General features: G+C 41.8%; 1 protein-coding gene across 1 annotated transcript in view; it reads left to right on the plus strand.

Moving 5' to 3' along the window:
* Positions 1-14133, plus strand: part of Dhc93AB (Dynein heavy chain at 93AB) — a 780004-nt gene that overhangs the window by 161222 nt on the left and 604649 nt on the right. The window contains exons 4-5 of the mRNA XM_068228295.1: positions 3289-3485; positions 5734-5873. Coding sequence (XP_068084396.1) covers positions 3289-3485; positions 5734-5873 — 337 coding nt within the window. The remainder of the gene's footprint in view (positions 1-3288; positions 3486-5733; positions 5874-14133) is intronic.

A 14133-nucleotide genomic window follows, 5' to 3' on the forward strand; every position in this document is an offset into this window, starting at 1 on the left:
CTTGGGCGATTATTTTAGGGCTTCGTTGGTGGCTACATTTTTTAATTATTTCCCTTTGTGGAGAGGGGATTTTGTCGCGAGCAATGTTTACATCAGTGATGAGCTGTTTTATGTTATTTTCGTTTGACGTTCCTGGCAATTGAATTTGCGTCCCTTTTTAGCAGGTTTATTACATTCTTCGAAAAGGTAGTGTGTGATCTGTAATGAACCTAGGGTGAAAATTAGCGAGTTAGTCGTGCGATCTTTAACGATTGCCTTAGAGATCGTGGGACTTAATACACATATTACCGATACACAGTACTCATCCTTTTGTGTGCGTTTGCGTAGAGATTATACAGTGCTATCAAGCAACTGAGAAAGAAACTACAGGAGTCAAGTTCTCAGAAGCAGCATTTAAACGTTATCGATCGGAGACTCAAACGTTAAGCAGTACAACCCCCGACAGTAAGCAACTGTATGACTGTCTACAGTCGCCTCTGCTGTGACCAATAGCAGATGGCTCTTGACCAAAAGTAGCATGCTTGCTTTGTCAGTGACAGTCCACGTGGAATACTTCAAAAGCGTGCCGGCCCTGGGACTGGTTCGACTGTCAGGTCTGCAGTGTTGCACAGCTGCACACAGTTATGCCCCGTCTCGCTGCTCGCTCTCAGTGGCTGTATAGTTAAAACGGAAAGTTGACAACGCTGTGTCTCGAATTGGGGGAATCCTAGCACCCCGCCAGCCAGCTAGGCTTCAAAAGCGTGCCGATCGTTAACGAGGAAATTACAAGAATTATAACTAACTCTATAGACTGAAAAGAGAGTTGTTATGGAGATCGGTCAGGCAAGTTTCATATGTTTTGCTCATCCACCAGTATTTTTTATTTTAACCTGATACCCGGCTTTCTGTTATACGTGAGGGAAGAGATCAATTCAAGATCAGAAAGAATACAAAAAATATGTATGTGCAAAAGGCCACAGAGAGCAAAAATGGCATTACATCACGGCAACCCTTGGACAGGGAGAGGCATGCCGACTAATGTGCCTCAAAATCTGGGGAACAGTGTGAGGGCTGAACAAAAATGTAATCATGTACATGCTAAGCCACTGTCCTGTCAACGATGGACCACCTTTTGAACAGACTAAACCGGAAGTAACGTCATTGCCTTGCTGCACTCGCCTTGGCTGCCAAATGAACCGACGCGCGATTGAAATTGTACTGCAGAACTACGATCCGGCGCAGTTCACCGATCGTAGCTTGAGCTGAGCATATTTAAAAATTAATGCATTAACGGACTCGCATTAGTGGAGTTGCATAGCGTCACTTAGCGTATACATCTTAAAATAATTATGTATTAACCACCATTTCCCGCTTGAGGCATTGCGAACGAATTCTTTTGCAATGCACAATAAAGATTACAAATATTGAGTTATTATTATTATCGTAATACGATGGTAGCCCAGAAAATAATCCACCAAATATTTTTCTTCAACAATTATTTATTGAACACAATGAAACTTATGCACAAGAAGGAATTATGTTTCTTCTACACTCTCCTTCCCATTGTATGGCCTTCCTCCAGCGAGACACAAGGGCATGTATGCCCTGTCGGTACCACTCCTTGTTCTGTTCAGAAGCCATTCCTTCACTATGCGAATGACCTCTTCGTCATCATGACCTTACTAGTGGAAGCAGTTGCTTTGATTTTTTTCTTCTGCGGAGAGTCAGGATGATGCCATTCCTTTGATTGAAGTTTTGTTGCGGGCTCAAAATGGTGAACCAAGGTTTCATCACCCATCACAATCTGGGACAAGAAGGCTTCCTTCCCCCTCAGCTTCAACACGTTGCAGCATCTCACAAGAAATGTTACTTTCTGAGAGTTCTGTGTTCCTCCTTCCCCCTCAGCTTCAACACGTTGCAGCATCTCACAAGAATTTCTTTCTTTCTGAGAGTTCTGTGTTCCTCCGTAAGACGGCGCAGAACCCATAGTCAACATTTTATTGCGTAATCAAGAGTACTGATGATTACACCTACACTTCTTTTACTGATTGACAGCTCCCACGCCAAATGCTGAGTCGTTCTGCGTTGGTCCTCACGAATAAGCACATCAGCACGCTGCATCTTGTCAGGTGTGACAGCCGTGGGTGTCCTTCCCGACCGCTGCAAATCTTGGAACTCCGCCGAACCGCTTTCAGATGGCCTCACTCTCTGTGCCAAGCGACTAACTGCACTTCTGTCGACTACTGATGCTCCGTGAACTGCAGATAAACGTTTGTGAATGTTTCCAACCGTTTCTTCCGCCGCAGTGAGAAATTCAATGACGGTATGGTCCTTGAACCATTGCTGCAAGTAAGCTATCTGTCGGAAGAAGCGGAAACTTTGTACGACCTCTCCGAAAACATCAAAGAAATCGTATCTGAAGCTTCGTATTGTACCGTTGTTGGGGGCTGAGAAAAAATGTTGGTTGCATTATTGTCTGGGCCACCCTCGTATATACTCGTATTAGGCTTATATTATTTTATTATTTAGCAATCCTGTCTAAATATACAGCCTGATTCCAGTCGAAGATAGGACCAGGATGCCCCACCTACACTCCAAGTATTTGAATCGCATCGGCTGGAGAGGTCTGTCAGTAGTAATCCGGCCAACAAGAGTTTTTGTTCGGAAATGCGTATAAACAGACCGAATCATTTCTCTGTCGCCGGACGTAAAATCTTGCTGTTTTCTCGTCTGATAACGATGTGGTGAGTTTTTGCTCGGGTCCATTTCACGAAGCCCTATATATACACAATAATATTCAGTAACGATAAAGAGTAAGAATAAACCAACAAACGTAAAAGGGGCTCGAAGATAATTAATAATATGCACATAAACGGTTTTTTGATAGCAAAGCACACTGATGAAATTCTCTCACTTACGTTTTAAACGGACTCTGAAGTAACTACATCCACGTGGTCAAGACATCTAAGGAGTAAGCACGGCAGCTCCACATTGGTGACACCATTGCCTTAACTCCTGCTGACAATAGGCGTGAACCCCCCCCCCCCTTGCCCGTCTCCCGTAGTGTGAAAACACCGTAACCGCAGCCCTTCTCAACCGCGTCTTACCCTAGCCAATACCTTCTCTTCCTCTTTAGGATGCTCAAAAGATGGCCCGGAGTTGTAGTAGATTGTCACTAATCGTTTGTTTGTTTGTTTGTTTGTTTGTTTGTTTGTTTGTTTGTTTGTTTGTTTGTTTGTTTGTTTGTTTGTTTGTTTGTTTGTTTGTTTGTTTGTTTGTTTGTTTGTTTGTTTGTTTGTTTGTTTATAGGTGTTTGTTCCTCTGCTGTCGAATCCAAATAACCACAAGGCTTGGCCTGCCGTGGTGGCTCAGGACATCTTGAAGCATGTCCACAGCCTCAAGAGTACGGTGTACCAGGTGAAGGGCCAGGTTACTGGACAGACGGTGCTGCCTATGCCAGTCGGAGTGGAGCGTGTCCATGAGGCGGAGAGAGAGCTCATAGAAAGGTGAGGATTAGAATGTAGTATTTTACGTCTTATTACTAGTGTAGAGATAGCGTGTCTACATCTTATGTGAAGACTCTCGATTCGATTCATGACTCGTCCAAGTACGTTTAACCTTCTACTAGGAACTGGTGAGAAAAACTGGGCTGCTGTCTGATATGAGATGTAGTGGAACTGGACAAGAAAACTGAGGATGTCGTCACAGTGACCATGAGATATTCCAAGATTCTTAATGAGTCGAATGAGACGCAGGCTTTGGTTTGGCATTTTATATCCTCTTCTATTTTTGTAAGATAAATAATAACAGGGCAATCAATATTTTAACAGTCGTACAGAAGTTGACTATCTAAGTTAGCATCTAATCTGTTTACTTGGGGTCGACCGGGCGAGTTGGCCGTGCGGTTAGAGGTGGGCAGCTATGAGGTTGCATCCGGGAGATAGACGGTTCGAACCCCACTGTCGGCAGCCCTGAATATGGTTTTCCGTGGTTTCCCATTTTCACGCCAGGCAAGTGCTGGGGCTGTACCTTATTTAACGACACGGCCGTTACCTACCCATTCCTAGGCCTTTCCTATCCTATCGTCGCCACAAGACCTATCTGTGTCAGTGCGACGTAAAGCAAATTGTAGAAAAAATGGAGTCGTAAGTCAGACATGACATGAACCACTGACCCACCACGGCAGTTATTTATAGAGATGAGAGAGGTCCGTCTGTAATCTTTGGTTATTAGAACAGTGACTCTCCATTTCATTCACCACTGATCTGCACTCACCGAGCTCGATAGGTGCAGTCGCTTAAGTGCGGCCAGTATCCAGTATTGGGAGATAGTAGGTTCAAACCCCACTATGGGCAGCCCTGAAGATGGTTTTCCGTGGTTTCCCATTTTCACACCAGGCAAATGCTGGGTCTGTACCTTAAGTGAGGCCACGGCCGCTTCCTTCCCACTCCTAGCCCCTTCCTGTCCCATCGTCGCCGTAAGACCTATCTGTGTCGGTGCGACGTAAAGCAACTAGCAAAAAAAAAAAAAAAAGATCTACACTCAGGGCTGTGGCGCAGGTGGCAGATTACCTATCAATTGTTTACCTAGCCTTATCTTAAATGATTTCCAAGAACTGATAAATCTATCGAACATTTCCCTTTATAAGTTATTCCAATCCATAACTCCCCTTCCTATGATTGAATATTTGCCCCATGTTGTTCCCTTGAATCCCAACTTTATCTTCATATTATGATCATTGTCCGCCTCTGTGGTGTGGTCGTTAGTGTGATTAGCTGCCATCACCGGAGGCCTTGGTTCGATTACCCGGCTCTGCCACGAAAAGTGGTACGAGGACGGGAACAGAGTTCACTCAGCCTCAGGAGGTCAAGTGAGTAGATGTGATTCCATTCCCGCCTCAGCCATCCTCGGAGTGGTTTTCCGTGGTTTCCCACTTATCCTACAGGCAAATGCTGGCATGATATCTAACTTATGGCCACGACCGCTTCCTTCCCTCTTCCTTGTCTACACCTTCCAGACTTCCCATCCCCAACAAGGCCCCGGCTCAGCATAGCAAGTGAGGTCGCGTGGGTAAGGTACTGGTCCTGTTCCTCAGCTATATCCCCAACCCAATGTCTCATGCTCCAGGACACTGTCATTGAAGTTGTAGAGGTGGGATCCCTCGCCGAGAGCGAAAGAAATACCAACTCTGGAGGGTAAACGGATTGAATAATAACAATAATAAAAATGTACTTTGTGTAAAAAGTAATGATTACAATAAAAAATTACTAAAATTAATACCGTTACAACTACACCTATTACTTTTACTAAATTACTTACAACTCTGGACGTAAATTCGTTATTGTGATGAAGCCGACAGCCAGCATAGTGAGGACAGGTGCCCATAGAGTTTAACTGCAAAAATTAAACAGTATATTTTTTGTTGAAAGTTTCCTTCTCTTACCCATGCATTTTATTTGTTTTCTATTCATGCACTTTTATTATAATTGTCTATTGAATGTTGTAGTTATTCACTAAATAGTCCATATAAATACACTTTGAGCTCCAGACTCTCTCGAGATTAATTCTATAGCTCTCGTTATATTAGACCTACTAACGATTACCCAGCTCTATCCTAAAAATAAGTCCGGGTGGCTTCAGCAACCTCAGAAATACTTGGGATGCGCTGAATATCCTCCTTTTTTTGCTATTCGGAAGTTCTTTGGTGTAAAATTACACTTTCTTCCTATTCTAATGAGGTGCTCCTCTCCCCAGTGACGGAGAAATCTGCGACTTGTACCTGAAGAGTGCCATAGAGGGTGTCGTCATCAAGTGGGCGACGCAGATCAATGACGTCATCAACGAGGATTCATCGCAAGCCTTCTCCGGCGGGCAGAACCCAAAACCATCCGCAGGTAAGTAACACGCATGTATTATTGTAATTTTAAATTAATGTCACCGTACTATAAGTGCAAGTCCGCTTCTGTGATGAAATGGTTAGGTTCGATTCCCGGCTCTGCCACGAAATTTGAAAAGTAGTGCGAGACTGGAACGGAGTCCACTCAGCTCCGGGAGGACAACTGAGTACACGGAAGTTCGATTCCCATATCAGCCATCATCGAAGTGGTTTTCTGTGGTTTCCCAGTTCTTCTCCAGGCAAATGTCGTGATGGTACCTAACTTCAGACCACGCCCGCTTCCTTCCGTCTGCCTTGTCTATCCATTCCAATCTTTCCATCCCCCTCACCCCAAGGCCCCTGTTCAGACTAGCAGGTGAAGCCAGCTGCGCAAGGTACTGATCCTCCTCCCCAGTTGTACCCCAACCAAATTTCTCACTCTCCAGGACACTGCCCTTGAGGCGGTCGAGATGCGATCTCTCGCTGAGTCCGGGGTAAAAACTCGGGAGTTAAAGGGATTAAATAAATAAAAATTATAATTAAAAATTAAAAATTAAAAATTAAAAATAATAATTAAAAGAGCATGACTGTCGTTAATCGAGTATGTGAATTCATGTTGTGATTGGTAGTACGTTGACATGCTATTGTGGCAGTATTATTATTATTCATAACAGTGTTTCGTTCAAGGGCATAGTAATCGAGTGTTCAAGATGGCAGTTTATTAGTGCATGTGTGTAGAATATGTATATATAATTTGTAAATAAAATACTGTACATAATTGACAACATTTCGTGTGAGCGTCTTTGTGGTAACATCAATATGACAGCAATATACTATACAATGACTCTGTCAGCAAATACTTTTCGGGCAGTGACACCGGAAAACCCAATTTGTGCCTTCTGCAGAATACAAATATTGTGACCAAATATATTGCGAGCTGGTCAATCATATAGCAATGAGCTTCTATAAATGCCAAAAATATATCTCAAGGGACAAGCCAATTCCACATGTTTGAAACCTGGTCCTTACAGGATCAATGAGGTTATAATGTTCTCGGTATGATCGAGTAAGGCCAAACAGAACTGATCGATCAATCACCACTGATCTACATTTAGGGCAGTCACCCAGGTGGCAGATTCCCTATCTGTTGTTTATCCAGTCTTTTCTTAAATAATTGCAAAGAATTTGGAAATTTATTGAACATCTCCCTTGGTAAATTATTCCAATACCTAACTCCCCTTCCTATAGACGAATATTTACAGCAATTTTTCCCCTTGAATTCCAACTTTTTCTTCGTACTGAGAACATTCCTATTTTTTAAAACACCACTCAAACGTATTCGTCTACTGATGTCATTCCACGCTATCTCTCCACTGACAACTCGGAACATTCCACTTAGTCGAGCAGCTCGTGTCCTTTCTTCCAAGTCTTCCCAGCCAAACCTTTGCAACATTTTCGTAACTCCACTCTTTTGTGATAACCCCAATGAAGATATTTCTTTATAGTAATCTCCATGAGCAACCTTCACCCCACCAACGCAGTAATTAAAACTGAGAGGACTTTTCCTAGTGGTGAAACTCACAACCTGACTTTTAACCCACCGAGCTCGATAGCTGCAGTCGCTTAAGTGCGGCCAGTATCCAGTATTCGGAAGATAGTGGATTCGAACGCCACTGTCGTCAGCCCTGGAAATGGTTTTCCGTGGTTTCCCATTTTAACACCTGCCAAATGCTGGGAATTTACCTTAATTAAGGTCACGGCCGCTTCCTTCCCACTCCTAGGCCTTTCTTATCCCATCGTCGCCATAAGACATATCTGTGTCGGTGTGACGTAAAGCAAATTGCAAAGCACTTGTTAAGAAACTTAACCCCGTTTATCATCATACCATTGCCCCCTGTCCATGGCACAACATTGTTGAGGTCTCTCAGCAGTTGCTCACAATCTTGTAACTTATTTATTACTCTACACAGTATAACATCATCCGCAACAGCCTTAACTTTGAATCCAGTTCTTTACCCACATCATTTATATACTGTATACAGGCTATATTGTACGAGAAAAAGTCAAAGAAAAAAGGGCATGAGACTTAACTAAGGGGGGTTCAGTTCTTAGAGCAGGTACAGAGAGTGGTATTCGTACAGCGAAGTAATAGGTGGCACTTTAAAATTTTAAGTTTATTCAACTTGTAGATAGCATGAATAATTCCTCTATTATTTCGAATTTGAAAGTATAAAAATTAAATATCTTCTGTTGAATTTAATGTTGCCCGACTCCAGCAATATCATAAATTTTCAATGAATGTTTGCAATAAATGAAATTCAAAATTAATAATTCCTTTCATCAAGTTCATATTGAATCATATGTATCCACCCGCTTGAATATATTATTTTTAACAGTATTTAAAAATATACAAACAAACTATTTTGCGGCATCACTTTAATTATAACCCTTAATATAGTACCTTTATAGGAGACAGGATACAGTACATACAGTAGTGAAACAAGAAACATGCCTCGGTTAACATCTTTGGAAAATATCCGTTAGTCTCTTCTGTTTATTACTGTTAAACTTTCCTCCCTTCACGTTGAAACTTCTCGTCAATACCACGCAGCCGATATTCGTAAATGGAACTTGTCATCCGCGACTTGGAGGATTGCTTTCGTACGTGAGCGGTAATTAATTCACACCCGAGAAACAGCAAGGACTCGCCGATTTTCCGATCACTAGAAGATTTAGTTTTTCGGTTGCCGTCATATTAGCTCCGAACATCACTGTACCCTTTTCTTTTCTTGTTAATTGTTCCTCACAAACCACAAATGCCGTATTGCACAGTTAATGTTGCACAAAACTCGACTTGCAGAGTATTTTTGCTTCAAGGGAGGAAATGTTTGCTTCGAGAAATCGAGAACAGGAATTTCGAGTAATAGAAACATAATATCAATTTACTTTGAGAATGAATAATCCTACAGTCTCTCTAAAATGTTATCATTTCAAAATTTCTACAGTTAACATTTGAGAATGCAACAGAACGTAAATTTAACATACTTGCAAAGTCTAGTGTTGTGTTCTATTTTATAAGTATTCTCCAACACTTGGAAAAATTATGTGAATTATGTGACTTCCAATCAGCAATGATAATTCGAAGAAAATGAAGAAATCACTGTCTTAAAGTTCAATCTTTGAGAAAAAGTTGATTCTGTTGTAAGATTGTTGTTAAAGGCACTTATATCACCTGAGTAGTCTTGAAACTGGAACTGGAAAATGCGGTTCAGCGAATAGCATTTGGAACTCCTTTGCAACCGATGTCGTGATGTCCACCATAGTATCACGTGCTATCTTCTGCGATGTACCACGTTAAGTCCCACGTTGACTTGAACTTCAGGTTGATACGGTGAAAAAGCCACTCTGTCAGTGTTTCTGGTGTCACTAATGAATTTCACGAACCGAGAAAGTTCAACTGACGGTGTGGGTTACTAGTGTCAAATTGGCACGATTTTACTAAGTGCAAAAATGTTAAGTCACTAGCAGAACGCAATTATTGCTTGACTAATTGGAAGCACAGTTCGAAACACAGTTTATCGTACACAGTTTATACTATTTACACAAGCGACCGGGCGAGTTGGCCGTGTGGTTAGAGTCGCGCAGCTATGAGCTTGCATCTGGGAGATAGTAGGTTCGTATCCCACTGTCTTGCCTGCTGCCATTTCTTGATGGATACAGTACTTTTGTATCCATCCCTTGGCACAGGCCAGAGTAAAGTGTAGCTTTCACCGAAGTCCCAGTCTCATCCATGGCTGTGACAATATGGAAGCTGCTGGGGTATGGGTGGTGCTGAGTATTGACATTCAGAGCACAACTAGTGCATCTGAGTGTTATGAAAGGTGTTGCTCATAAGGTCAGTCGTGCTGCAATAGCACTTTCTGACCCATTAAGGAAAGCAATGACAAACTACCTCACTCCTCGTCTTGCCTAGTACGCCTCATTTTGGTGCTGCCATTGGTTTTTGCGGTTTCCTTATAACCGCATAACCTTTGATTGTGTTACTTGAGGATCCAACCAGCCTCTGGGCTGATGACCTAACAGACATCCCACTGTCGGCAGCCCTGAAGATAGTTTTCCGTCGTTTCCCATTTTCACACCAGGCAAATTCCGGGACTGTACCTTAATTAAGGCCACGGCCGCTTCCTTCCCATTCCTAGGCCTTTCTTATCCCATCGCCGCCATAAGACCTATCTGTGTTGGTGCGACGTAAAGCAAATAGCAAAAACAGTATTTACACACGCAATTCAAAGTTTGTTCAATGTATGACAAATGTTTGGATTCTAATTGAATACGAGCTCAAATTACTATCATGCTGCAAAGTGTAAAATGTAGTTCACTCACGACACAAGTCTGGTTTAGTTCAAACTTTCCTAAATTTTCGTCGCATATGACTTAAAGAGATATTATGGATTATTTCCACTGAATAAAGTTAGTATTCAGCTAAATTATCGTAAAATAGCCTTAATGTTCACTCAGTTATTCACTATCACGTTAGAGTGTTAGCACAAGACTAAGTTAAGCGAAGTTATTCACTTTCTAGCACAAAAAAAAATACTAAGTTTATGAATCGCAGAAATATTATAAGTTCTTAAATAGCACCGTAAAACGTTTAAGTTCGTCCCGAAGCACTGGAATTCCAAAATACTGTACAATTTTTACAAGTACGACAAAGATTGTATCGAAGATAATACGCGACAAGATTACCGGGATCGACTCTTGCAGACCCGTACGCGGAGACCAGCATAACAGTCTGTCAGCTGTTAGTTGCAAGTTGTAACTGAATATGCATTGCTGGACCCTGTTCCTCTATACGGATTGTCGAGGTCAGCTGTTTCTCCTCGCGAAAAAAATGCGGTTTCTTTGTAACTGAATAACTCGAAAATCTCTGGACCGATTTTAATGAAATTATAGCATGTTAACATTCAGGCATGAGCTACACGATGATATATGTCAGTTTTTAATATCTCAAAGGGTTTAGAAGTTAGTAAAATCATTCTGGTATATTCTAGAGAGTCATGTGTTCACGTGATAGTTGCGTCATCCGCATACTTGCAGCTGGTGACGTATCTCGCTCGCTGCTCACAGCTCCGTGCCGTACCGTTACCTCGTGCACTCAACACATACGTTCAAGCCGTCCCGTTGCAAATATTCATGTAACCAAAACTATGTTCCAGACAATAGGCATTTCCTGGTACAAGATATATAAGAAAACATAATGGCCCAATCATACTGCCTTGAGGAATTCCCCTCTTAATTATCACGGGGCCAGATAATGCTTCATCCCCTCTGAGTTCTATTTTCTAGAAATATAGCCACCCATTCAATCACTATTTTGTCTACTCCAATTGCATTTAATTGCACCTATCAAACGCGGTTCTTCCTGAAGTAAGTACTTTCATTTCATCGTCATAAACCAAAAGTACTAGCCTTCTAGGCTCTTCCATCTCCAAGTTATACTGGTCACTTCATTTTCAAAGAAGTTCCTGCATTCATTTTTACAATTGGTTCATAGTTATCAAAGAATAAATTCGACTAAAATCCACTCTGGATACACGGTGATGCAAAGCTCTTCTATGTCAGTTGTGCTGTCCGTAATATTTTGTGCTAATAACATCAAGCGACTGTCATAATATTCTCCTGATGGTCAAGCTGCTAAAAGTCGAAGAAATAGTATCTCAAGTGCCTCATTCCCTTCGGTTCACTTAATGTTAAGACCCATTACTTCAAGCTGTATGTTAGTACTGAGACTGTTATGGTTTTATCAACTTTTACTACAGTTCAGGGTCTTCAGCAATGTTCTATTAATAGTATCAAACGTTTCTGGAACGTTAACTCAGCATACTTACGTCTTTAATGAGAAAGATAACATCACAAATAGTTAATGAAGATATCTTTCTCGATAATTTTCTCTAACAGGATCAGTTGCCTTAATAGTGAGGATTTTTCTCTTCTTTGTTGATATCTTCAGATCAAATGGCTTCGCTGTCTTATTCAAATAGAAAAGAAACCTGTGTTGGTTATTTTCAGGCCTTGTCGTCTGCGAATGAAAAGTGCTGGGATTATAGTCATTTATATAGCATGTTGTCAATACAGTTGGCCATCTTATCATTATTTCGTAAGTCTTCTTTCGCCACTTTATGCCACACCGTAGTGGGGTCATACATGGACTTAGCCCTGCTTGACGGTCGGATGTCCATTCGGACGACAAATTTACTATCGCGCCCTTCTCAGATGGATAGTTTTGCGCGGTATAGAATGTATAGGAAAAGGTCTATATTGAGGAAGACACTACCGGCTAGTCCTTGCCTCCGAAGAATTAGCAAGGCGCGCTAAAATCCTTGATCCTACCTGGGATCGAGCTCAGGACTCCCTGAACTTAAGGTTGGTATCTTGCCAGTTACATTCGTGTTTTTCTTCGTGTACGGCAATCCTTTCGATACTTAAGCATTTAACCAAATGCAGTGTAGTGTAGTGTAGATACATAGTAATATAGATACAGTGCATTTAGATAGTGCCGTATCTTGCCTGCTATATTCGCGTTATCTTTCGTGTGTATATATTAGACCGTAATACTAATAATAATTTGTCTAAGCATTTAGCTTCGTTGGTAATCTTTGAGTACAGTAGTTCTTGCAAATTTCATTTTTGTTTGTGCTTTGTAGTGATATACGGTACCGGTATCGTAATTAGGATACGTCTGAAAGTAGTTTAAAAATTACTGTAGTGTACTGTACTGTACAGTAGTATACGAGTAATATCCTATTAGAATTTAGTGTGCTTATTTTATTATTGTAAAATATTTGTGTAGTACTGGTGTACTAAAGGTATCCGTAGAAACTCGTACTAAAATACTGTTGTTGTAATTAGGATAGGCTTAATTGCAGTTTGGAATTGTGTAGTTCTTGTGTATTCAGTAATTAACAGCAGTTTTTATCCTATTAGGGGTTGTAGGATAAATAATAGAGTACGACTAAGTAGTATTGTAGTGTAGTCGTATACAAATTACCTTACAGTCGTGTGATCTTTGAGTACTATCCCAGACAATATATCCCTCCGTTCATTTATTCTTTTGCAAATAAGTTATTTTATTTTATTTTTTTCCGTAAAGAATGGCTAAGGAGCGCGAGTGTACGAACTGTGGGTGTGGCGAGGCATTGAGGGGTATGAGGGAGGAGTTGGAAAGTTTGAGGGAGATAATTAGGATTCTCACAGAAGACAAGAAGGAAGATAGGACTCCCTCAAACAATGTACAGGTTACAGTAGGTGTACAAGAGCGAGGGGAAGGAAACGGGGGAATTGTAGAAGACAGGTGGTCTAATGTTCTAAGGGGAAGGAGATTGCAGGCTAAGGGCTCCATTCAGGATCACAATTCAGGACAGGTGTCTGTGCGAAATCGGTACGCGTCACTCCAGGTAGAACAAGAGAGGGAAGATGAGGGACAGGGAACTGTTGGTGAGATGTGTGGAAGTAGGAGGAAGGGAAAAGGTAGGAAAGGGAAATGTAGAGTAGAGGATAATAAAAGACAGGTGGAACAGGGTCATGGGAAGGAGAAAAGGGAGGAGGAAGTAGCTTCTGCAGCTATCAGGAAAGATAGGGCTGATCAGGAGGGGAGCGGATCAAATGAGGTGGGTAGGGTTGAGGCTCTGGTCATGGGGGATTCCATCGTTAGACACGTGGGGAAAGTGTGTGGAGGATAGGTAACCAGGGTAGAGTGTTATCCAGGAGTTAGGTTGAGGCAGATGTTAAGGAAAGTAGAAGAGAGGGAGGAGGGGAAGGAGAAGGTGGTAGTGTTTCACGTTGGTACCAACAACGTAAGGCAAGCTGATATAAGTACCCACATAGTTGGAGATGTGTGGGATCTGGTAAATGCAGCACGGGTGAAGTTAAAGAAAGCGGAGATTCTTATTAGTGGAATACTGTGTAGAAGGGATACTGACGGGAAGGTGATTGGGGATTTAAATGAGACAATGGAGTGGGTATGTGGGAAACTGGGAGTGAAATTTCTAGATCCTAACGGGTGGGTACGAGATAGGGATCTGCGCTCAGATGGCCTTCGTTTAAACCGCAGTGGTACGTATGTTAGGAAATTTGTTTGGAAGGGTAATAGGGAGGTACATTCAGGGAAGCGGGATGGCCTAGGGAGCGGTGATAAGGGAACAGGGAACTGGAAATCAAGTAGGGATGACATAAAATTGTTAGTGTTGAACTGTAGAAGTATTGTAAAGAAAGGAATAGAA

Source organism: Anabrus simplex, chromosome 6 (assembly GCF_040414725.1).
Source record: "Anabrus simplex isolate iqAnaSimp1 chromosome 6, ASM4041472v1, whole genome shotgun sequence".
Lineage (NCBI taxonomy): Eukaryota > Metazoa > Arthropoda > Insecta > Orthoptera > Tettigoniidae > Anabrus > Anabrus simplex.